The following is a 25,563-nucleotide window of genomic DNA, read 5'->3' as shown; positions in this document are numbered from 1 at the left end:
TCATTTCAAAAAGCCACTCAAAGTCCAATTTCTTCCAAAGGCTGTAAAAACAAAGCTAGATTTCCCCTGGGAGTAAGTGCCAATATTTCCCATAGCAGGATACCTTGTAGCAGTTCCAAAAACTCAAATCCAATAGACTCGTAATATCTGAGGATTTTCACCTGTGTATGTACGCATGCATTTCCCTGCTAAATTTAAAGTTAACCTTTCTCTTAATCTAAAAATTACATATTAATCTTGCAGTTAATGCATATTTGAAAAGTTTTTAAAAAGCAGAACATGAAAAATATCTAACGGGATCACACTCACAGTTTTCCCTCTCTCTAAATAGTTTATTTTCCCTTATAGAACACAATTTCTACTTCTAACTTTTTACAGAAGTACTGCAAAAAGCAACATTTTTACTGCCTGCTGCATTAGATCTTGGAACCAGTTCTGTATCCACCAAAAAATAGCTTTGGTAATTATGAAAGACATTGTTAAGGAAACAGAATAGAAGAGCATATAGATTTTCAGGGTCTTTAATTTAAGTCCAAAGACGTCCCAGAGAAGGTTTAAAGTGTATGGAAAATTGAACACTACATTAAACCTTCTCTTGTTACATATATTGAAGCTTAGAGTTTCTGTAACCACTAATTCCCTGATTCCCTCTCCTTATAAAACAAAAAGGAGCTCAGTCCTTTGAGTGAAATAAATAAGCTCAAAACCAAGTTCACCAAACATTCTGAGATTATATTCTTCATGCCCTATTCCCCCACACACAAGCCCAGGAGGAAAATTTAAGATTTACCTTTATAATTAAGGAATCATTCCACTGAGGGTTTTATACTTTATATAAGATATAGAGATTTTAGCCAAACATGCTGTGCAGTAGAAAACACTGGCCAAGATAAACACATTCAAGTACTGTGATGCAGTTTGTGTTTCACACCTGCACTGAAACCAGCAGAAAAATGGTCCAACAAAGTAAATTAACTAGTTGAACTCAGCCTGATTTTCAGCAGAAAACAAAAGGGGGCTTGCACTCTATAGAAGATGTGGATGCAGAAAACTGTGGTGATAACATACAACCACATCTGAATATTGCTCAAGTACCTCAAATGCAGAATTTAAGCTCTATGACAAGTATCTTAAACTTGGAATATCACACTCTCCGTTACTTTTCTCACTTGCACTTACTCATAAGGATTTGGGGGATAGAAATGCCTTGCATGTAGGAGAAAAGTAAGAGCATACATCCACAGCAGCTACTGCAGTGTACAAAAAATCATAGATTTCTGGTACAAGATGTTGTTCAAAATACAAGCTCATCTTCACAGAGACTACTGGGTACCACCACTTTTCATCTGTACAAAATTACCAGCAACGACAAATGGTACATGTGTATAGGGAACAATAACAAACCTAGGTAGCCTCATAAAATCTGTGGCTAATGTCACGATGTATTTCACATCACAGCAAGTAACTACAAGAACACAGATCTCTGTCCAGTACAGCAGAAGCAGCTCCACCACCACCACCTGCATTAGCACTTGTCCCTAGGCAGTAACTTATGTCAATGGTCCAAGTTCATTACCTAAAATGAAAGCCTAGAAATTAAAAGAATATTCCATTATCAGAAGCACTTTCCCAGCCTTCTGTCAATAATACTGCACTGCAACCTCAGCCTCTGACAGAGCTGTGTGTGTATGTAAGTTTCAGCCTTAATAATATATATATTTATACAAGCACCAAAAAGCAGATTTTCCCCTCCTAGACCTTCATTTCCACATATTTCACTATTACATGTTGGCAGACCAAATTTGTAACATCAAACGGGATGCAACAAAACTGGACTGAACAAATGAGGGAGGCGATACAGACAGGCCACATGCCAATATATTGACTTAGTCTGTAGAAACAACTCCTGCTCCTTTAGGTTATCTACTTACACCACTACATGGCTATTTACTGCAGGAATGGCAGCAGAGGAGAATTCCCAGAGGAGGGAGAAAGCATCACAGTAGTGGTATCAAGTATAGTTCAGGTAATGGAGTCAACAGGAAGCACAAGGAAAACATAGGCATGCATTTGTTAAAGAACAAGAGGTGGTTAAGGCAAATGGTTTACCTAAACGGGCAAAAAGAACAGGCTTTGAAAAGAGTAAGCCACCAGCAAGAGATGAACACAAGGAAGCCTGAGAGTCATGAAACCCAGGTCTTTGAACAGGTGACCACTGAAAATAGGAAAGGAATAGACCAACCTTCAACATAGGCAGAGAAAGCGAAGTAAAAGAAACTTCAGGAAGGTTAGAGCAAAAGGTGAAAGATAGATTTCTGTGGATATGAACAAAGAGTGGGGAGACTGGAAAAGCACCTGGAAATTCAGATTGCTGCCTTATAGACTCTGCTCTCCATAGGGACAGGAGAAAGGAAAACAAAAAAATACATTCCCCTTTGTTAGTAAGCAGAAGTAACACACGAAAGGAAAGAGGTGTGTTCATAAGGCGTGTTCACAGTCCTTATACTGAGAACCCAGTTAAACGAAGCAAGAGGGAGAAAGGCAGAAGAGAAGGAAGACTGAAACATCACCACAAAATAAAAAGGATTCTACTATATAAGATGTCAAATGAGCAGGATATGAAAACAAAGAAGGACAAAACCCCTAAAACATGTAAGTCTTGGCAAAGCAATATCAGTGCAAATCTGAATCAACTATGTCAAAAACAGCCAAAAAATATCAGAGGTTATCAAAGTAAAGAAGAAACACTGTGGGGGAAAAATAAATAAAACCAATAAAGCTGACAAAATCAATTTATTCATCTGAATCAATCTTTAGGAGTCAATTTGTAAATATTAAATTAAATAGAACTAATAGGTTGTGACAAGTGTTCTTCTATAGCAATATATAAAGGAAACAATATTTTCACAGGGTGAATGATTAAGAACCAGAAGAGGTGCCAAGAAAGGCTGAAAACCTCCATGCCTAGAAATACTCCAAACAAGCCCAGACAAGACCTTCAGTAACCTGATCTAACTTTGGAATTAGTGCTGCTTTGAGTGGAGAGATTGGATTAGAAGACCTAATTTAAGCTGTGATGCTCATTTTAAAAAGTCATCAGCATCCAGTTTGAACTAGGAAAGTAGTTTTTTTTTTTCCCCATCAGTTGCTTCCAAACTATTATCACCAGCTCCCAGAGAAAATAAGGAAGTAAAACATATTGCCTTGGCAGTGCCAACATGAACCAACAGCTTTTTAATTTTTCCTGATTGTTATCTGCAAAACAGTCACTTTCCTCAGGCACAGCATCTTCTAAAATAAATCTACTGCAAGAACAGAAAAAAAGCCCAGCATTAAATTCCTTTTCGACTTGCACATCTGCCTTACTTCCTGATGTCCTTTTAGCATGTTTTCTTAGTTCCTGAAGCATTTTCTATGTAGGCATTACTTACACCTATATATATGCATGTGTATTTATACATACCTACCCAAATGCATACAGACACACCACCACATATAGACAGTAAATACTCAAGACTACTAAAATTATCAAAGCCTACCACACTACACAGTTAAACCAGGAAAATGCATTCTCACTCCCAGCATGTCTTCAGCTGACACTAGGAGACATTTGGGCTCCTTCAACCTCCCTTCCTTTTCCAACACTGCCCTGAAGCATCACTATGAAAACCACTCCCCTTCACGTCAAAGAGATACAACATCCCAGAGAAATTCTGGGCTCAGGAAAGCTCTAAACAATCAGTATATAGGGCTTGAAAAATTCTGATTATCTGTGGCCAGAAACAGATTTCTTGGTTATAAAGTTCCAACTAATATATAGTTAAATATATTAAAAATAAGTATCAGTTTATCCAAAAGCAATCTTACTTATATGCTGTGTACCTATATAGTCAGTTATACAAAAATTAAATTGGCTAATTTTACTATGAGCAAATACACTATCATAACACAGTCACCACTGTATCCACAGCACAATGTGTCAAGCTATTTCAGTTATATCAATAAGATGGCACAAAGAAAAAAATCAAAATTTACACAAAATATAAAAAGGTGAGACATAGAACATATTCAGAGAATGCAACAATTGCTCTGCAATTGCCTTAAAGCATCAGCAAGGTATGAATGGTAGTATGCTAAAACGGTACATTTGTTTTCCTCAAAGGAAGTTAAATTAACCATGCCTGTCCTATTGTTTAATAGGCGAGGTTCATGGTCTATAAACAATTACTTATGCTAGCAAGTATGTAATAGGCTATATCCCATTACAATGCAAAAGAAAAAAAGGAATATGATGCTTTCAAGCAAAAAATCTATTTCATGCCCAGCTCACACAAGATTCTGGAGTTCACTCACTTCCAGCTGGTTTACTCCATAAGAATCAGTTCAGTCATCATACACGACTGACACTAACACAGATTACAACTGTTGTAATACTACTGCAATTGAATAAAGCTTCCACAGCACCACTACAAAAATAAAACCTCACCAGTATGTTAAAGTTCAAAAGAAATTGCAGAAGGATTTATTTCAACTTAATAGGTGGTGAAAATGTCATTTGCATTGCAGCACTGCATTCTGTGCATGTGAAGTAATAAAGCAGCATAGTTCTGAAATAACTGAGAATATTCACTCTGCTTTGACATTTGATTTCTAAATAATGCTCAACTAAAATGGCCACTCTAAGGCAAGTCTGGAAAGTCACCTAACAGATTTTTAGGAGTCTCTGGTAAAGCGAAGTTTCAAAAATAAGATAAGCCTCCTAGTTCAGACTTCACTTCTTTCCATCAGAATATTCACAAGACTACTGGATATGCACCAAACAAATAACAAACTGGGGTTTGCTACTTTATACAAAATCCTTTTTTTAATTAATAAGACACCAGTGAAAACAGAAAAGTTCAGATTCTAGCACCACTGCCAAGTACTCAGTCAACCTGATTTACTTCAAAGACTGGCAGCAATTCTATGAGACCGTCGACACTGCAAACAGGAAGGGGGGAAAAAAGGGATCCTGAAGTTGCACTTACCTGCAGCCCTCTTCTTCGAAGAATACTTGAATCATCCATATGTCGACTCTGCTGATCACAGATCCCTGCTAAAGCTCGCTCGCTTCTGGCTTTGCTCTCGAACTGTTAAAGAAGTCCATTATTTTCAAACTTTTCTCTCCCTCCCACCCCCTCTCTGTCCACCTGCTAAAAATAGGACGTGGTCGTTCACTTGCCTGTCATGAAGAGCTGCAGCCACGGTCTCTGACTATCTGTACACAATTTTGCCTGCCTCCTTTGTGGCAGATTTAGCAGGTCACATTGGGAAAAATCTGTTCGACTTTCCTAAATCTTTCCAAGGTTGGATGTCTCACTCCCCTCATACACAAAACAGGCTAGAAAAATATAATAATCCATGACTCCATGTAAGGCCGAAGAGTGGCATTTAATTCAGATCCCACACAAGCGTATTTTTTGCTTTATTTCAATTTACTTGAGCTGTTATAAGGGATCAGTAAACTACAACAGCTGCCTTCATTTACTGTTTATAACAAGCTCACAAAATCCAGGTCACATTTCCTTTAAAAAACACACGGTCACACTGAACTAAAAAAAATCAATTCTGTGGACACACAGGATACAGCACTAAAATACAGAAAAAAACTCCCTATGGAAAAGACAGTTTATTTCCCCAAATTTTTAAAGATTCCTTTACTCCTTTGTATGCCCAAGAGCCTGTCAAATTCTTCAGCTACTGTCACACATTCTTTGTTTCTGCTATCTCTGAGGTATGCTGGTCCCCTTCTCATATGCAGCAGACACGGCACATTCTTCAGCTCGTTGCTGAGATCTTGCGACTCTTACATGCTGAAGGGTCTGGAGCACATGTTGCAAGTTCTGAATATTTAAGAATTCATCCATCTATTCATCACTGACAGAGCTGTCTTAAGCCCTTCCCTCACCATCAGCCATAGCAAAAAGGCAAAAAAAGAAAGCAAAAGCACAGTTCAGCTGAGGCTTTTTCAGGCTGTCCTGCAGTTTCTGTTTTCCAGCTACCCTCAAACAGAACACCCCAGCGAGATCAAAAAAGGCTTTGCCCCTTTATGCATGTTAAGCCAATCCCATTTTAAAATATGAGCATATAGCCTGTGCTGAAACATAAACAATGCTAATGCTTCTAGCTATACCAAACACCATTTCACCAAACCCAAAAATCTAGGTGTGTTCATCCCAGTATTACTTCAACTACTGAGCATGTCAAGGAGCCTTTGTCCTACACATGCCCTTTCTGTATCAGAACGGAAAGAAGGAAATATCACAAATATAATGCACAACCTACTGCCGCAATGACCTTCATCTTTTTAGCAGAAAGCTAAAGCAACAGATTTCATCTCCTGATAAAAGCATAGGAAGAGCCTTTAACTTCGGAATACATATACTGTATTTAGAAAGAACCTAACCTCAGCTTCTGAAAGATTTCACAAGAGCTATAAAAGAAATCAAACTTCATCGAGAGCTGTGTTTATGAGGGGATTTCAGCCAGACATCCTGAAGTGTGCAAATGCAACAACAACGAGAGCCCAGACCATAGGCTGCCTACCACAGCTCGATGAAGTGTTCCTGTTCCCACAGTTATGACAGCTGCAAACCAAAAAAAGTCTCAATGCAAGCACACAGGTTGAGGGTGCTTAAAGGAATAGATATTTACATGGAAATCTTTAGCTGATCTTCATGCTAAGTGACCGAGTCACATGAGCTAAACACATCACTGTAAAGTCAGCTGAAAGCAGATACAACTCAATCCCATTCACCAGGCTTTTTCTGATCCTCTGTGGAGCGAGTGTGGTCTTTTATTGTGAGTAGCTAATAAATCCTCATCTTGCCGATACCTCCTTCCATCTGCCGTTTTAAACAACTGAATGCTGAATTAGGTCTGCAGAGTCTTTGTGAGCTCCCCAAGAGGGCAAGCAGCCGCACAGAGGCTGAGCAGGCAGCTCATTTGCATGGAGTATACTGTACCATATAAAAAGCAGCGCGCTAGTAAAAACAACTCAATGAACCACTCGATTTTAAAGGAACAGCATCTTCTTTCGCAAACAGAACTGGACAGCATTAAACTGTGCACGAACTCCGCATGAGAACTTAGTATGTCACAAGGGAGACAGCAACATCAAAATACAGGTAAAGCTCTCTTTAAAAGCAGACTGAGACATAACATGATCATGTTCCTCTACTGTGATACTATTTATGATGGATTTCAGTACTGCTTCCTGTATTTTACCATCAAATAAGCTTCCACAGACAAATATACCAAAGACTATAACTTTGCTTATCAGACATTAGTGTCAAAGAAATGCTTTTACTTAAAAAAAAATCCCATAGAAACAACACACTGGCATGCATACTCAGATATATCACATGCATTCTGCAGTTTATTTTAGTCTATAAGAGATTTTAGGAATATTTACATTAGACCATGCACTAGCTGGATCATTGATCACCCTCTTCTGACTAAGGCCACCAGCATTAAACAACATACGCTGTGGGAGGAATCAAGGAATCTTAGCAATTATGCAATCCCATTCGCATTTTCCTCCTAAAACAGCCACTAAATGAAAATGTTTAAGCCTGACAACAATCATATACACCCCACTTATTTCTATAACATAAGTGAAAACATTCTCATTAGCACATATACAGCTAATCCTTCCTGGATTATTTACCTTATTACTCAGACACTGCCAATTCTCAAAACGTCTTCACAAGTGACTTATAATTGATTGAGGCTGGCACGAGACTCAAAATACCATGAGAATCATCTGTTCTCTTCCAAATTTCAAGCTTTCTTGGGGAGAATGCTTTCAAATTGGCTGCCTGCCACACTTCCCCAGTTTCTGGGGTAAAGAAGCCAATCAGGGCTGCTGCAAAAAGGCAGGCATGGTTTTTCCTCTAGCTTCCCTCTCCCTTTCCCTTCCTCTGAGCAAACAATCCTTATTTAAATGTCACATAAAAAACCACCACCAAAAAGATCCTGAAAGTGGTGAGCAGCTTTTCTCCCTTCCCATTTAACTGTTAACACTCACCCACTCTCCCTTTTTCTTCCTTCTACAGAAATCTGCCACAGAAAAGCAATGATGAAAGAGGGTGGAAGAGAATACCTAGCACCAAACTGAACGAAGCTAAGGTGAAATGGGATTTAAAAGCAACTCTCTGACATGGAAATTTTTTCTTACAAAATATTACCTTTAGAAATTTATCTGTCATTTCATCAAGAGATTACGCCATCTGTAGACATTCGTTTTAATATCCTAAAAGGTCTGCAGGTTAAGTCTCCAGTGAAAGATGAGAATGTATTTGTATAAGACATTTCACTAAGATATATTACTGAAAGATATTAAAGAAACTGAATTACAGGAAATAGAATTTTACCATTTATATAAAAAACTAATCAGAGAACAAATTTCTCCGTTTTCAAATGCAGGCAGCATTTTAAAAGGGCCTAATAAAATACCTGTTTAGCAGAAGAAAAAAAATCAAAATAAGCAGGCCATATAATATTTGAATCTTTTAAGAATTAAAGCATCTACCTTAGCACTCAACTTCACTAAAAAAAGTAAAATAAAGGGGAAGGGGGATAAAAAAGGGGAGATCAAAGTTTGCTCACCAATAACTTCAGTAAGCTCAAACTCAATTTTTGTTCCTCCATCAAATTAACAAAACTGGAAAAATCCTGGGTTTCTCCTCTGCAGCAATATGAAACGAGAAACGGTAGTGTGGTATTGGGATCATTTGGACATAATCCAAGCCATTCCTGTTTGTCTGCAGCTCTCTCTCTGAAAAAGCTATTCAATCTTGATTTGAAGACACCAAGAAATGGAAAAGACGTGAACTTCCAGTAGATACATTCCTGCAATGGTTAGTCTGGTAAGAAGGGAAGGATAGCTCGCCAGCTTGCCAATACTGGGATGGATTAAATGAGGCTAAGAGCAATTTCCAAAGAAACAAAAGGAAGTACTGCTGTATACAATAGTCACGTTGGGCTATTTCTTTCTGTAAAAGGCTGGGGGTGGGAGGAGGGTGGGGAAATCATGAACACAGCTAAAAGCTTTTGGACAAATTCATTGAAGAATCTGCCAAGAACTCTTATAAGAGGAAAATACACTGAAGACGATCCAGAGTCAGAAACAGCTGCAAGTGTTCTGGGAAGAGACCCTGCCTTAGACACCTGCTATCAGCTGCTAGCAGAGATAAGCTAATGGGCTCATCCAGTATAATCATTCTGTTTTTATTTAGGTAGAAAGTACAAAGGTAATGCTCACTGAAGACAACAGTGTCTTCCATTCTAAAGGGCATCAGCCCTACAAAGGAACTAGGGCTAACAATGAAACTGTAAGCTGAAAAATAATTCTCAACATAGTGTTACAGCTGTAACAGTTCATGTAAGCCCTGAACAAACCAAAAGAACTCAAGTTATAAATGAGTGGTACTGTCTTTGTTTACAGTATTGATGAAATCATTATGGAAAATCACATCTGCTACCTGTATTTCAGGATGAATACTGATAAGCTGCAAAGAGCCAAAGAGATGTTTTCGGGGTAGAAAAATGAGAGTTAAAGACATTAGTAACTCAACCTCCTTTAATTAACACAGGAAAGGCCACAAGTATGACAAGATAACCAAGAATATTAAGAATGTACCTGGAATTATACTCCTTACACACTAGACAGCAACCAACCCCACCTCTCCAGGAGGGGCTTGTTCTTACATATAGGTTAGCATTTCATTTCTGTTGATAACAAGGAATTTCACCCATGCTGATTCAGACCTCATCCCACTGCCTGCTACAAAATCTATTACTCCTCTGTCTTACAGAAGACAAATCTGAGAGGTTGGAACAGTCGCAATGATTGCCTGAAGATGACCGGACTTTTCCATCTGTTAACTTCAGAACAATTGAAGCAACAATTCTTTTAGTTATTCTGCAGCCCACAGGTTTTCAAATAGCATCAGCGGAAGATGACCAAAGGCGTACTGATTTCACAGACGGGAAAGCAATGACCGCAGGAGCTCGCTATGGAGTAGTGTGACTGTTTCTATGTACAATACATTTTATGAAAACATAACTGGGAAATTGTGAATAACCCTATTACTCACATTTTCTAATCACCAAAACAACTGCAAAGGGGGATAATAAGAAAGGAGTCTATCTACTGTATTAGAGTGCACATACACATAGGCACAAAGACATACCTGTGTAGAATCACAGGGCTCATCTTTGAGCTGTGTTTAGTTTGGTTGTACTATCTATGCTGAACACAAAATACCTTCTACATACCTTAATTTGATATTGAAATGAGGCATTATTCCAGGAATCACTCAACATTCATGGAAAATGTTTCATTCAGTTTACTAAGAATTATGTAAAATACAAAGAAGAAAGCCATTCATTTTGCTATGACTTCCTAGTCTGTTCAGATTTTCCGGCACTGCACCCTGCCATCTTTTGTGATCTAAACCATTGCATCAGAATGGAAACTTACCACCACCAAAAAAGCAAAACCAGTAAAGGTCATTTTAGCAATCAAACCATTTGTCTGCAATCCATGTGGATAAAAATAATAGTGCACTCTCTAGCATAGCTTAAGTGAATCCAATATCCACACACATCTTTCACACGCAAACTCATAACACGACAGCTAAGTCCACTTACACTGACAAGTCAGAAAAGGTACTAAGCCACTTGTGATATTTAGTATCAACTGCAGAAAGAGCAGAAAGCTGATCCACAGAACTGGGACCCCAGCATGGGAGACATGGTGCAAACCATGATCCAGTGATGAGTACTCCCACCCAGAAATCAGGTTAAAAAACCCAACAGTTTCTTAAATGTCTGCAACTGGATGTAATGTTTTTTACTGCATGTTTTTATTATCAAGGAACTTTTCTGACCAACTGATCTAAACACTGAGATTCAGAATCATATTTTTCATTATTCAGAATTCATTGTATTTCTTACTGTATTAAGTCACAACTAAAGGCAACAGAACGTCAAGCCGTGGTAAACCTTAAAGATATAACATTTCCTTACATAACATGTTGTCTGCTGGGAAAAAAGATCACTTTTCAAAAGATCATCAGCTGACAATTTCAGTGGAATTTTTTTTTAAGCCTTTGGTAACATTTGTCTCTGCAACCCAAATGAGCCAAATGTTTCGCTGTCAATCCGAAACTTAAGTGTTTGGAGGGGTTTTATTTATTTGGATCAAGCTATGTTTATCTGGAGATTTAAAAACGTGTCCCTTTGAGATAAACTAACAGACTACTGAAACAAGGAAGGTTGATGAGGTAACTTGGCAGTCCGGCTAAGGAAACTCGCCTGACAGCTTGTCTGAATTTCTTCTGGATTTCTTGCCTATTTACAAGATTCCATTTCATAACGGAATCTTGATTCCCTTGGAGCAAAGCCCTACATTAACAACAAACCCCAATGGGAGTTCATTCCGAACCACAACAAGCTCTGCTCATGAGGCTTGGTCCCAGGGAGAAGAAATGCTGAAAAGAAGACCAAAATCCTCAAGGTTTACGCAATAATCAGGCTTCCACAGTGCATTTTCCATTTCCACTTTGTTAGGTTTAGGCTCCTGGGCAAGGCTGCCCCATCCCCCACATTCAATACATTATGAGAGGCGGCACACCCACTAATCTTCCATGCAAATGTAAATTCGCTGTCGACAAGGGTGGAGGAAAGAGTTCATTCATCTACAGACCGACTGCTTTCATACTGTACCAGTGAAGGTATACTCAGAAGAGACACCGGCTTCCAGGCAGAAACAAGTTCCTTGGCTCGGGCCCCTCCAAAAGCTAACATCTTTGGAAAGGAATCCTCAAATTAAACTTTAGTATTTACAGAAGATGGTGAATTCACTACATAAACATTCTTGTTCTGGAGTTAAACTGGCATTAGAACAGAATGGAAACTAGCTTCTCTGATGCTACATTTCAAATGCCATTTTTAAAAGAAACACTCTTTCCAACAGGCAGTCTCTTTCAATATATGCTGCGAATTTAAACTGGAAGAAACTTCATGTCTGTTTAGTAAACATTTAGATGACATTACCAAAATCAGGATTCTCTTACTTTATTGTAAGACAACCCTCACGCTTTACACATTAGGACTTAAGCATCAGCAGTGAATGCCTCTAAGCAGAATGGCAACAGAAGCAAAGTTCAAGTCCCAGTACCAACCCTTGTGTGTTTCTCTAATGAAAGGTATTGGTATATACTGAAAAGTTTATAGAAGCAACAAAACCTATAGCTTCAAGAAATCCACAGAAGTCATCATGAACCCAGTTAGCCCAGAAGCTATTTTGCCACAGAAACTGTTTCAATAAAGCTACAACACACAGACGGATCTCATCTCACACAAGAACACACTGAGAAATACCCCAAAATTCTACTATACATAGGATCTCATCCACCGTTCTCTTCCACACTCCTGGCTAGCAGTGCTCTTCCTGCAGCCTCACCACAGCAGCAGTGGCACATACATGCCTTTTCTCTAAACTCCTCCTAAACTTTTCTGCTTCCAATTCTTACTTCATCAATGAAGCCAGATTTAACCTTGAAGTACAAGCTGGACATTTTTACATAGAGACAGCACTCCCTTTGCAGAGTTAGAGAGGTTTTCTTGAAAACTGCAGAGGTATGAGACTATGCCAAGCTGTATTTCACTCTATTTTCCCTCTCAGTTCCATCTACAGGGTATTTGTCATTTTAGACACTCAGTTCTTCAGAACAAACACTTGGTGCTTTGCAAAATGAGGAACTCCTTCTATTGCACTAGCATAACATTTAGAAATCATGAATTAGAAAGTCAGACATACTCATCGGGTAAAACCCATGAAAGTTAACAACTTATTTTTCTTTATCATGCTACAGCATTGAATATATTTTTCCCACCTTAACCCACGTGCAATTCATTTCAATACACCTTGAATTTTACCCTGGTTTCCAGCTGACATCAAAGTGCTTGGACAAGCCTCCAAAAATATTTTGCTTGCTTAAGACCAACATTCAAACACTGCCTTCAAAATTAACACTTGCAGATGATAAGACAAAATATTTGGAGCTAGAGAGTTTTACTCTCCTCTACTCAACTTGTCTATACGAGACTAAGCTTACACTGATATCTAAGGAGACATCTCACAGCAGCGTGTTTTGCCAATGGATTCTGACAGATTTTGTTCTTCCTTTTCTGGTCTCAGACAAAACTTTGCTATTCATTTCTCGCAACTTAAAATGCTAGACATTTCAAAGCAGGCTGTTTTTAATAGACATCCCTTTTCCCAACATTCATCCACCAAACCAGGAAAAAAAAAAGATCAAGAATAAATTCATTCAGGCTTTCAAAGACTTACAGCGCAGTGACAAACTTTCTCTTTTATTCTTCCTCTCCTCCAGGATCTGTGTCAGACTTCCCATTTTTATGAGTTCTCCTCTTTGGTTTTTGGTTTGCCTTTTATTAATAGGAAAGTTATTTTTCCTTTGAAACCCACAGGTGCATTGTAATAATTTGGCAATCTCTCAAACTTTCTTGGCTTTGTTTAACAGAACCTATTACATTTAATCTGGGTAGAAGAAACAAAAAACTGTAAGAGATGTTGACTTAAAGCCTCAAATACTATTTCTCAGTGGAAACGTGTGACATTCGTTATTTTAAAAGGCACCTTTAGAAAAGCTTTTTCCATAAAATTAGCAGGTAAAAAAAAATGCTCGTATTTTAAATTTAAATGCAAAATGTATATATTTTATCTTGATAGTTACAGACACATTTTATTCTAAATTCAATTCAAACACACAATTCCTATGCATTACTCTACAACACTGCCAAGTCCAGCAACAAACATTTCATAAAAACAAATGTGCTTCATTGCAGCAGCAATAAATTTGCAATATATGTTCTTTAAACAGTTCAGGCATCCTGCTGAATTACTAATGTAATATTGAGCTTAGCAGTCAAAATCTTTGGGGTTTTGCTTTAAAAAAGGAATAAATTCAAGCTTACCAGAAAAAAACTGAAATATGATTTTCATGCATCATTTGAATTGTCACCTGGGCTTTTGTCTCAAGAACCAACAGAGAATATCAATGTGTTAATTGAAACAAGCACTACGTGATCCACATGACATCTTTAGCGCATGTGTCCTTCCAAGGGCTGACAAGAGCTTTCTTTGATTTTTCAGCACTAGAGTCTGTTTCCATTTTCAAGCTGAAAATATGAACAAAAATCTTACATATTTATATAAATATGTATTTTCCCACCAGTACCAGACAACAGTATATCTGTTTTGAGTTCTCGAAAAATAAAATGGGAGTATGGCAACACTGGCATGAAAGTGTTGAAAACCCCATCTTTAAAAGCTGCATTTCTCTTCACAATTCAAAAGGCCCAGAAAAACAAATTCAATCAGAAACTTAGCTCCATGATGGAACATTCTTATTGATGAAGGAGAATGAGCTAGTGGATGTAACAAGGCAAAGCTCAATACTCAAAGCTATCATAATTTAAAATTAGACATAATTATCCTTAACAAAACCAAGCACTGTGGAAAGGGGCTTTGGAACAGCTGCTCCTCTTCAATTTAAATGCTCATTTGTTTTACATTGACCTAGAAATCAGTATCCTCCTAACCAAAAGCCAATTAGATAATAGTCTCTCTTTCAAGCTTGTAGAATACTAATTTTTTTAATGTCTTTAGGAGTGAAAAGCAAAGAAATGAACTGCAGATGATGCCACAAGTATGCTCTGTTCCAATACACAGAACCAAAACGTGAGGGTTCCCTCCCCTCTTTCAGAAAGGTCAGATTTACAGTGCAGAGAAGGCAACCATCACTTCCTTGTGTTGCCCTTTCAGAGCAGTCTCAGCTTGGGACAAGCACAGAACACTGCAAAGGCAGCGTGTCAAACGATCTTGAGTTTGCTGGGGTAGCGTCCCACCATTCCTTACACAGTAAAAGTGATATGCCAAACTGACAGCAAGGAACCATGACAAGAAGCATTTCAAATGCTGTCCCTCTAATCTGGCCCAGAGTTAGGTCACTAACATCAATGGTTCTGGAAGCCGAAGGATGTCAGATTGTTTGAGTACTGCAAAATAAACAAGCTGCCCCACAAGCAACAGAATTAAAGATACCCAGTTTCCTACAGACTCAAGTTTGTCTTTTTGTCATCTTGCTCCCTCCACAGTCTTCACAGACATAACCCTGGCTCTCATGTGTTACCTCCACCCAACTGGAGACAGCATCTCCCCCAGCTAATGGAGAGCTGTCATACTTGAGTGTCACCAGAGCTGCCAAGCCACAATGAACAATGAACTCTCTCTCAGAGAATGTGAGGGGGTGCCTCCTACTCGGCTCCAATTCTTACGAAACTGCAGTAACAATTATTTTTGACATTTCGTCTTTTCAAGCTGGGATGAAATTGGCCATTGGCCTGGAAGTTACCAGGAAAGATGAAACAATTGCAGGAACTATGATTCCCTACAACTGCTCAACGTTTCTGGCAATCATGGTCATTTACACCATTGCTTTCAATTCTGGTTAAAGCCAATGCCAAAAATACATATTCACCTACAAGTCTATTCCAGCTCTAAAAAGACAAAATCATGATGAATGCCAGTTTGATTACAGTCAAATACAAAGCCATAAGATTTCTTGGTCTTCTGAGCCTTGGCAGCATCCCTGGAGAAAATTCATTCCATGAAAGAAATAGAGCCTTTTCTAAATGCATCAACAAAAGAAGCTTCTCAGAAGACTGGTATCCTACTGAGTCTGACAGGACCCAGAGAGAAACTGATTAATGCAGGAAACTACATGAGAAAATAGAGAATTTAATTCTACCAAAACATTAGATCTTCATAGAAGAAATAAATACTAGCAATCACCAGCAGCAATTCACAGTTCATGCTGAAAAATAAACTGCTGATGCATAAGGTGGATGTTTCAATATTGAAAGGAGACTTTTGAAATTGGAAAGCTGTGGCATAAACAAGCCACAATGATCTCATAGCCCAACACAAATCTGTTCAGTCAAGGTGGAATTCAAGGGAAGGAGAAGCTCTTTCCAGAACAGGTAAAGAAGCAACTCCTGTCTCCTAAGGTTTCCTTTTGAAGTCACTGAAGTAGAAAGCAACTGAATGAAAACTGTGAGCTACACACAAAACAAACACAGCAGCACAATTCTAAATATACCTCAAAGTTACCAGACATCAGTGTTATCAGTTTATTGTAGCCCTTTGTCCTGTGCTCCTGAACTTCCCCACACTAGCAGCCCCCTTTCCCTCTCAGTACCGCCTTCAAAGCTTCTTTTGCAACAGGAAGCAGAGGAAAAGTCAAAAAAAGCCCAGGCAAACAAGAGTCAAGGAGTAAGCAGATAACCCAGGAAGTTTATTACCCAGGAGCAGCTAGGATGGTATCAATCCTAAGCAAAATAATTATTTTAATCCTGTGTCAGCTTTTCCACAGAAAAAGTGAAGTAACATCAGTTGTTGAAAATAAGGTTGCAAGTAAATCACTGCAATTTCTGAGCAGAGCTCTTCAGTGCTTTTGGGTGGAGGAGGTGAGGGTCAGGGTGTCCAAATTACTGCCTGTGCTGATAAAGTAAACACGAAGGCATCAGACTTTGCATTCATTGTTCAGAGCTCTTAACTTGGCTGCAAACTGTATTTTTAGAAAATATATCTCTAAGAAACAGCAAAACCTTCTGGGTTACGAACGTGCCGATCAATTGAATTTTTAAAAGTAGCTGTCAGAAGAATTGCTACTGAATTTGACCATTCCATGTCAACAAAACAGTGATGCACATAACATTAGGTATCAGGAAGCAGTTCTTTACTACGAGGGTGATGAGACACTGGCACAGGGTGCCCAGAGAATCTATGGCTGCTCCACCCCTGGCAGTGTTCAAGGCCAGGTTGGATGGTGTTTGGAGCAACTTGGTCTAGTGGGAGGTGTTCCTGCCCATGGCAGGGGGTTGGAACTGGATGGGCTTTAAGGTCCTTTCCAATCCAAACCTTCTGTGATTTTAACTGATGACCTGGAAACAAATATAAAACCACTGATGACAAACATACTGTAACAGCACTGTCAGGGTTATATGAATGATTTGGTAAGGCTGCTCTATTCAAATACTGTGTTAACGCAACCAAATGCTAAATCACACCCATAGGAATTAGGTTTCAGGCAACTACAGCATGGAGGAAACATCTGTAATTCTGTAACTGCACAGATCTCTTCTGGATCCCTTTTTTAAAATATTGGTACCACATTTGCTAGCTTCCAGTCCTCAACTACTCAAACTATTTTAAGCAATTTGCTGCACAGCACAAACAGTAGGTCACATGCTTCATCTTTGAATAATTTTAAAGCTGTGACATTACCTCCTTTTACTCACTGAATTAACAACCTCTTTTATTCTGTTTTTAACCACTCAGCTTTCCTTTAAACCATTCTTTATTCTTATTCAGGAGTAGGAGGGGGCAACACTCCATTTGTCTGCTTTGCAGAAGACATCCTTAAGTCAGTTCCATGGAGACACTAAAGACACAGGTCTCTTAGCTGATGTTCCTTGCTTTTCAACAAGCTTCCTCTTTGTAAATCAGTTCATCTTTTTGAAACTGAAAGCAACTTTAGTGGGGTTTTAATTATTTTTAGCTCTGCATACATATATCCTAGTTTCAGCCTTTAGGGTGGCTTTTTGATGTACATTTTAAACCAGAACTGAGAACTGCTAAGGATAAAAGCAGTGTTACTTGCCCTCCCATGGGCTTTTTGCTAGAGCTTGTATCTATGTAACAGTCACTGAACATGGGAAGTCTACTCTTATCATGTCCCAGATGTGGACTGGACACATGCCACACTAAGTCTTCCACTAACATTTCATTCTGCAGTGCATCATCTTCCTCACCACACGACAGTCACCATCACCAATCCCTATCATACAGTGGGTAATATGGACCCCACATTACTACTGCTTAATTAGATCCAGCTTTCAACACTTTGGTGGCCTCTGCTGCTCACTGATGGGTTGTCTGTTTCAAATGGGAGTAGGGAGAGGGTCTTCAACCGTGCAGCACAACCCAGCCACAACTCCAACCTCTTTAAACGTTTCCCATATACTTTAAAAACACAATACTGGGATGCAGAACTGCATTCAATGAGACAGCCCTCAGCATAGCCATGTCAGAGTTTGAGCATTTTATGGGATTAAAGTGATTATCTGTAAAACATTTAGTAGAAAATGTAGTAATTATACTTGCGGGTAGTGAACACTATTATACACTTTCCACTACTGAACTGAGGGATTCAACACAGGACAAAAGCTTGTAACAGAAAGCAAAAGCTCAATTATGAAGCTTAGGTATAATGGAGTTAAACCAACTTTATCCATTTTACCTAACACAAAATGGAGTTTAACCAATCTTTCACTGCTTGCTCCAGAATGTGAAATTGTGATGACCTACTTCTGAACCTCAAACTCCTAGAGAAGTTTCCTGATGTGCAAGTTAAAATGCAGCTAAGAATTACTAACAGCTGTCCATGACTATCCTCAAATGGAGATTTCATATAAGGCAGAAAAAATTTGATGATAAAAGCCTTGTTAATAATGGGACAAAAGAAAAATCAGACAGCAGATGGAAGGGATGTACCACTGAGGTTCTTCATTAAAGAAGTAGGCACCACAATACCGTTCTCTCAAAAATCTTGCAATTTATAGTAAGCCAGGGGGAAGAGCAGCAGTTTACCTTTTGCTTATGGAAAAATAGAGGAATCCAGCAATTAGAATGGTACGAGATATCTCTCACATCACTGCAGAGGCAAGTTTAATGGCCAAGAACCCACAGGTTTTAATCCATTCTTAACAGTTTCTCAGGGAAGCTGATACCACAGACAGTAATCCACACGGAAGAAGGTCCCCCAAGGTTTTCAACACCACTCATTTATACAAAGACTTGCTGCAATTATCTCTTTAAATTTAATCTATATATAATTGATTTTTAAATTATTTTTAGCATATATATATATATATAGGCATTCCATTGAACTTATTAGAGCGCTCTCTTGGAATTAAGTTGGTACATAAATCAGCTGGTTGGTTTGGAGATATTACCAGATATTCATACATGTCCGTATCAGTCATACAAGGAACGATTTTCTTCCCTATGTCTGGTATAAGTCAAATATTTCTCCGTCAGCAACATTTTAAACACAGTATTTAAATTATATCAAGAAAATAAACATGTCAACAGGCACGTAATCATATAGAAAATAAACAGATGCCATTGTCAAATATACCACTTTACACAGCTGCCTATTTAATCAGGATTGATGCTGATGCCTGATCAATATAATGTGACAGTGTTGACATGGTGCTTTTCCTCTCAATTCAGAGAGTTACGCATGCATGCAGTATTAAAAATTGTTCCTCTCTTCTTTCAAAATCCTCATCAGTTCCTCTTGCCAAACTTCTGAGTACTTCATTAGCCTGTTTTGCTCTAATAAGATTTCTTTGATAAGAAATGCATGTGTTTTAAATTTATAACACCCTACAGTGTCCTTTATTTTGAAAGAAATTATTTAATAGATTAAGGCAAAACTTACCTAAAACCAAACAAATAGTTATCAATAGATTTAATAATACCCACAAACTTAATTTTACATTGCATACTGTCGTTTGAGCAGAGTCAAAGAGCTTGTGGATCAAAAAGATTCAGAACCCCATCCATTTAGCAAGGAGATACTGCAGAAATAAAGGTTGTACCAAAACTAGTAACTGTGCTGTAACTGAGCCATGCAAATTTTCATCAACAGTAAAATTGTAATAGAAGACAGAACTCTCTAGTTTTCACACCACTGATTCTCAGACCAGTAGTCCACAGCCCAAAGAATCTACAGTGGAGAAGGAATAAGGAGGTCACAGCAGAAGTATATTTGTGCACAAAGCAGTCTGAATTCACCACTTTTTCGGTTATCATCAAACAATAACTCATCGGCGGGGGGGGGGGGGGGGGGGAGGTCCTGTTCTGTGGTGGTAGGAGAAGCCACAGAGAAAAAGATAGTTCTGGGAGAACAGAGGAGGAAGAAGAGAGCTTAGGAACATCAGAACAGGCCAGAGGGATCATAAAAGCTCACAGCAGAGGCAGGACAGTATGCAGAGCTGCAAAGAAGCAACCAAGGTTAGCACCATTGATGAAATGCAAGCAGCAACGAACATTTTGACCTCTGTCTTCAAACCCTTGGATTCTTGACACTGCGATGTATTTTCCTTGGCAACAGCTCATCCATTAAATTGGTTCAATTCCCAATATTTAGGAAATTGGAGCTGTAAAATTGCCAAAAGTCAGTCTGCAGACTTAACTACTTGAAACGAATCTGTAACAAAGTAACTAGAAAACTTTGTGTGAAAAAATCAGTGTATGCACTGTAACTTTATTTGTATAAAGCAATCAATGCAGTATTCTCTACATCAAAAGGTATGCCATCCTTCTTTCTAGTTTTGAGTGAAGACAAATACAGACATGCTGGACCTTAAATGTCAGTTGTTATTTAAACTGAAAGGCTGAGAATTTTCAATCCTAGTTTCACATGATTTTTTTTTCATGGGCAAATAATGAACCCTGCCACCAGATTTCATCATATAACTACTTTTTCTGTCACTATACCCTGTGACCACATTAAAATAATGAAGTTTGAACATTCATATCTTCAATTAGAGCTTTATGGCTTCAAGCACTTAAGGAACAAATGCTGCCATTAACCTAGACCTTATCTCTCAAATATTCACCGAATATATCAACAATGCTACTGAACCATGAGGTCACTGTGAAAATGTAAAGTCTCAGTGGATTCCATCACAAAGCAAAATCATGAGGATTTTAATAGGGTCTTATTTAAGGCATAAAATTAAACTCTCTCATTAAGTTATCTCAACAGCTCATTTAATTTGTCAGGCTCAGAAAGTATTTTAAAGGTTATTTTAGGTTAATTACATTTCACACCCTTTTGACAGATCTGAAACCCTGCACATCTTTGAATCCTCTATCATAAACATTTCCCCCTTGCCAATAACTTTAGATTCAAAAGTTACACATTTGTGCATACTCACTCTATTGTCTCAGTATGACAGCATTTTATATTTGTGATACACACAGGATATTTAATTTTTTTAATAGAAATGTAGTCATTGCATTAAATAACGAAAACAAGAAGCACCTCAGTCAGTTGTTCCATACTATTTGCTAATAAAACAGCTTAGGTAAGCTGGTTTGGTTTGAACACATAAGGCACCCTTCTCAGCAGAGTTTGCACTATGCACACGTAGTTGGCCATAACTGGTTTCAGCGAAGAAAAGTCTGACCAATCCAACATGCCACAGTACAAGAATTCTCCTCACCTATTCCTATAATAATGCTTTGAAAAAACAGCCTGGCCATTATTTATCCTAGTCTGTTCACAGAGGGAAGAACTACAGATATCAACTCTAAATCAAGCTTGCAAGCGTAACGGTTATTCTGACTTCATAACTTGTGTTCTTACAGCACAAGGACTCTGCAGTTCCCACCAGGGGAAGAGTTTAGAACTCACAACTCCTGCAAAAATGCTTGTGTCAGCAATAATAACATAGCAAAGCCAGGTAAGAGATCAAGGTATTTATTCCCTGGCTTTTTGAACAACTGATTTTAAAATCTAACAATCTTTAACACAATCAGAAACAAGAGAATGACACAGGCACACTATATACAGCAACTGCAAGAAGTTATTTCATTCCATTTGAGCTTCAAACATATGCCAGCATTCATAAACTGAGCTTTACAGCAAGTCTGAGAGCTATGCTTTACTCCCAATTCTACTGATGACTAAATTACTTATCCTCTCTGTATCTCAGTTCATCAAAGTTCAGACATCAGTATTGTTGCACAAGTCACAGTGTTTCACTTACAAGGCTACACTTACCTCTGCCAAAAGATTTCACCTCTCCCCCTCTGTAGTAATCTCAACATAATAAAACCTCTAGACTAACTCTTAGGGAAGGTTCTGAGCTGCAGCTGCTCAGAGGTGAAGCACACAAACCACTGTATTCTTTGCTTCCTCCAAGTGGTAAAATAAGCCATCACTGTGTCTCTGGAGCTGAAGCTGTTTAGATGGTTGGAAAGGCATGTTGCATAGCTTCAACAAACCAAAATGATACAGAACAGGAGAACATACCAAACAAAAACTGGCAGCCAAACATGGAGGATTATGCTACTGATTCCTACAGCATCCCCAAAGCTTTTGTTTAGTCAAAGGGATTTTTATACGTGTCCCAAAGCTCAGAACAGTTTGCATTTCTGGGACAAAGCAGTTTGGAACTTAGGCAAACAAACTATTTCATGTTTAAAGACTAATCCTTCTCTTTCACATCCTAGGAAACAGTTCCTAGAAGTGTTACAGACACAGAAGGCAGCCATATTAAAATGCTAAATGCAGACATCTCACAGTCCCTTTCTATGGAAATACCTGCTGAAATCACCAAAATAAGCCAGCCAATTTTTGACTATTTTAATGAAAAAACAGAATTTTTATTGTCTACATCAGTATGGTTTTATATGGAGGTCAGTAAGAACCAAAGAACAACACTCTTATAGAACAAAGCCTCACTCAGTGACACTCTGTGATCAAGACTGTCTGAAAAATTCTTTATTTTATCTTAAATTCTCCACAGCTCCCCAAGCGGAAAAGCTCATTTTCCATGCACACTACAGCAGTTTCTCACTTTACACCTACAATAGTGCTGCTGTCAGGAACAGAACTGACTGCATGTGCCAAAAATCAATTCAACATATTCATAGACAAAAAAAATAACACGCAGCATCTGAAGATAATGAGAACTGCAATCATTCAAACTGACAGTCTAGTGCCTAACAATTATCACAAGGCAAGTTTTATGAATTCATATTTCCTACAGTGACAAGCCCCAGGTTACACAGAAGGGTATTCAAATTTTCTTTCAAGTATGAAAATCTCCTTTGAGCCAATGAGCCCACTCCAAAATGGAATTCACTTAAGTGAAGTAAGAAGATGCTGGCTGTGTTTAATATGCAGAATTTTTTTCAGAGCAAGATGCTGACAGTGTTTAAGTAATATGCGCTATATATCAAATATAATTTTAGTACAGAATTTATCACAAATATTTGCTGTTCTTTACACAGATACACGTGAATTATTCCAAATGGAGTTTACTAGTGAAAAACCTATCAGGACTATCAGGTTTGAATGCCACTGTGAAGGAATTGTCCTGAATCTATCACGAAAATACACAGAATTATATAGCACATGCATTTTAGTCTTCATACCAGAGATACCTTAAAGCTGCGACAAAGGTAAGTCAGTGCAAGCACTCTAAACACTGTCCAATGCTTATAATACTTAAATACATTCAAAGAAGCTCTTCTGCAGTTTGCTTACAATATTGTTTACTTTGCAAAGGCCTTATTCTTCACTGTTCTGCATTATCAGATCCATACTCCTTGTTCTTACTTTTAAGCTTTATCATTCAGCTCATGCCAATACATTCAGCTGTCTGTCCAGAGCTTGCTGTTACTGCTTGCTCAAACCCAGTCCCCTCAAACAAACACAAGCCTGGACACTGCTTTAGTTCAAGAGCTTCACTTATCTTCTATCTATCCTCTTACAGCCACATCTTCCAAAACTGGTAACATACCATATTCACCCATAGACTCTGCTACTGCTGAACCCAGGACATTATGGAAATGCAAATTTTTCATTACCATGCACAAAATTAAACTTCACATGGTTTTAATTTGGAAATCCACTTCCTTGCCATCCCAGGTTATCACAATTAGAACTGGTATTTTAAAATGGAATTTCCACACCTTCATGCAATAATAAGATCCATTTGTTCATACAACCGCATTTTCTGCGATCTGCTTTTCTAACAATATAAAAATATGAAATTCCACCTATACAGTCAAGTACTGAACATTCCCTACTCCCCAAAATGATTTATGGTCTTCATCAGCTATAACCTTAATGAACACTTCCAGCTGTATTCAGCAACATTTAAATAGTCAACATGTTACCACTTAAACTACAGACTAAAAGTAAGGTTATTTATGCCAAAACAGCTGCGTGTTTCAGAAGACACAAATGTAAATGAAGTTCTCTCACCAGATTCATGTGTCTGCTTCTGTAGGAAGTATCCAGTCAATCAGCAGGAAGTAGCCCTATGCACAACTGGCATTAGGGATTTGTCCCCCAAATAATACTGTATTTTTCAAGAAAAAGACAGAGCTTTCATCTAATTCTTTTGTGAGGAGGTTGAAGTCTCAGCTCTCTCTGCTCACCTCACTGCCATATATATAGAGCAGAAGAAGGTGGAGAGTTCAGTGGAAGTCCAGCTACTGTGCTGTGTAAACTACTATTTAATTTGCTAGTCAGATACCTGCTGGTCACTGCACACTTTATTCCTTCGAAGACCTCATCTCGGTGAGATTAGCAACCACCACCTGGATGCCTGTATAAAGCAGAGATCCTAAATAATAAACATTAAATCCATTGAAGGGCTAGGAACTAAGAAGGAGACCCAGAGAGAGAATTTTCTTTTATAACTAGAAGGGTTTCTGAAGCAGAGTGTAAAAAAGCTTGAACTTCTAGTTCCACTGCACTTCATCAGGCCTTTTGAATTATTAATTTCTGTAATGAATTAACAGAGAATTAAGGTCTCCTTTAGCTACAGTCTACAGGAAAGTATCTCTAGCTCTTTCTTTAGGTTGGCCCTGTAGTAATTGTGTAATTGTTGTGGCTGCCCCATTCCTTGAAGTGCTCAAGGCCACAGTGGATGGGGCTTGGAGCAGTGTGGTCTAATAAAAGGTGTACCTGCCCATGGCAGCAGGTTGGAACTTTAAGATTCCTTTAAGGAACCTTAAGCTTTAAGGCTCCTTCCAACCCAAACCAGCCTATGATTTTGTGTTGAAAACTGCAGCTTAGTAAGTCCTCCAGTACACCAGCACCACCTAGCAGGCTATAGACCAAAACGCAGTTAGGCAATACAACTTCTGACCTAAAAATTGCAGAGAAATGATTTGTATAATCAGCCTCGAATTTTAATACACATATTTCATTTTCTTCATAACTATCACAACCATCATCCCTCTGTTACCAGAACAATATTGCAAACCATGTATAGCATGACAAGATGAAGCTAATTTATACTCCAACTAAAAAAGGCCAGGTTATTAGCGAGTGGTTACTGTGGAACATCACCCCAGAAATGCCGTGCCTGTACTGGAAAATCACTAACGGATCACCAGGATCTCTATACGCGTTTTACACAGTGACTCGGCTCTTGGGGTCACTTGAGTGTGCCACCGGCCGCCAGCAGATGGCAGCACAGCACCGCAGCGGCCTCGGTGAGGGTACTGAAACCAAATTATGTGGAAAAACCTGAAATCAGATGAACAAAAATTATAGAAATTCATGTGGAAAATTATGTAAATTCACTTGAAAGCGAAATCCAACTGTA

The 25,563-nt window shown here is 38.4% G+C and overlaps 1 protein-coding gene across 14 annotated transcripts in view; it reads right to left on the bottom strand.

Annotated features, from left to right (window-relative positions):
* The window catches only part of MAST2 (microtubule associated serine/threonine kinase 2), a 214,996-nt gene that overhangs the window by 141,806 nt on the left and 47,627 nt on the right, over nt 1–25,563 (bottom strand). The window contains exon 1 of one of the 14 annotated variants that reach the window (XM_062622993.1): nt 5,028–5,170. The exons of 12 other annotated variants lie outside the window; for them this stretch is intronic. In XM_062622993.1, the coding sequence (XP_062478977.1) occupies nt 5,028–5,066 (39 nt within the window). In that variant the 5' untranslated portion in view covers nt 5,067–5,170. Of the gene's footprint in view, nt 1–5,027; nt 5,171–25,563 lie in introns of those variants that run through there. One more of the 14 variants, XM_062622997.1, reaches the window with a different exon arrangement.

Source organism: Pezoporus occidentalis, unplaced genomic scaffold (assembly GCF_034315485.1).
Source record: "Pezoporus occidentalis ecotype Australia unplaced genomic scaffold, CSIRO_AGI_Poc_V1 ctg25, whole genome shotgun sequence".
NCBI classification, from domain to species: domain Eukaryota; kingdom Metazoa; phylum Chordata; class Aves; order Psittaciformes; family Psittacidae; genus Pezoporus; species Pezoporus occidentalis.
Note: the sequence above shows the minus strand (reverse complement) of the source record. Positions and strands in the feature narration are given on the sequence as shown.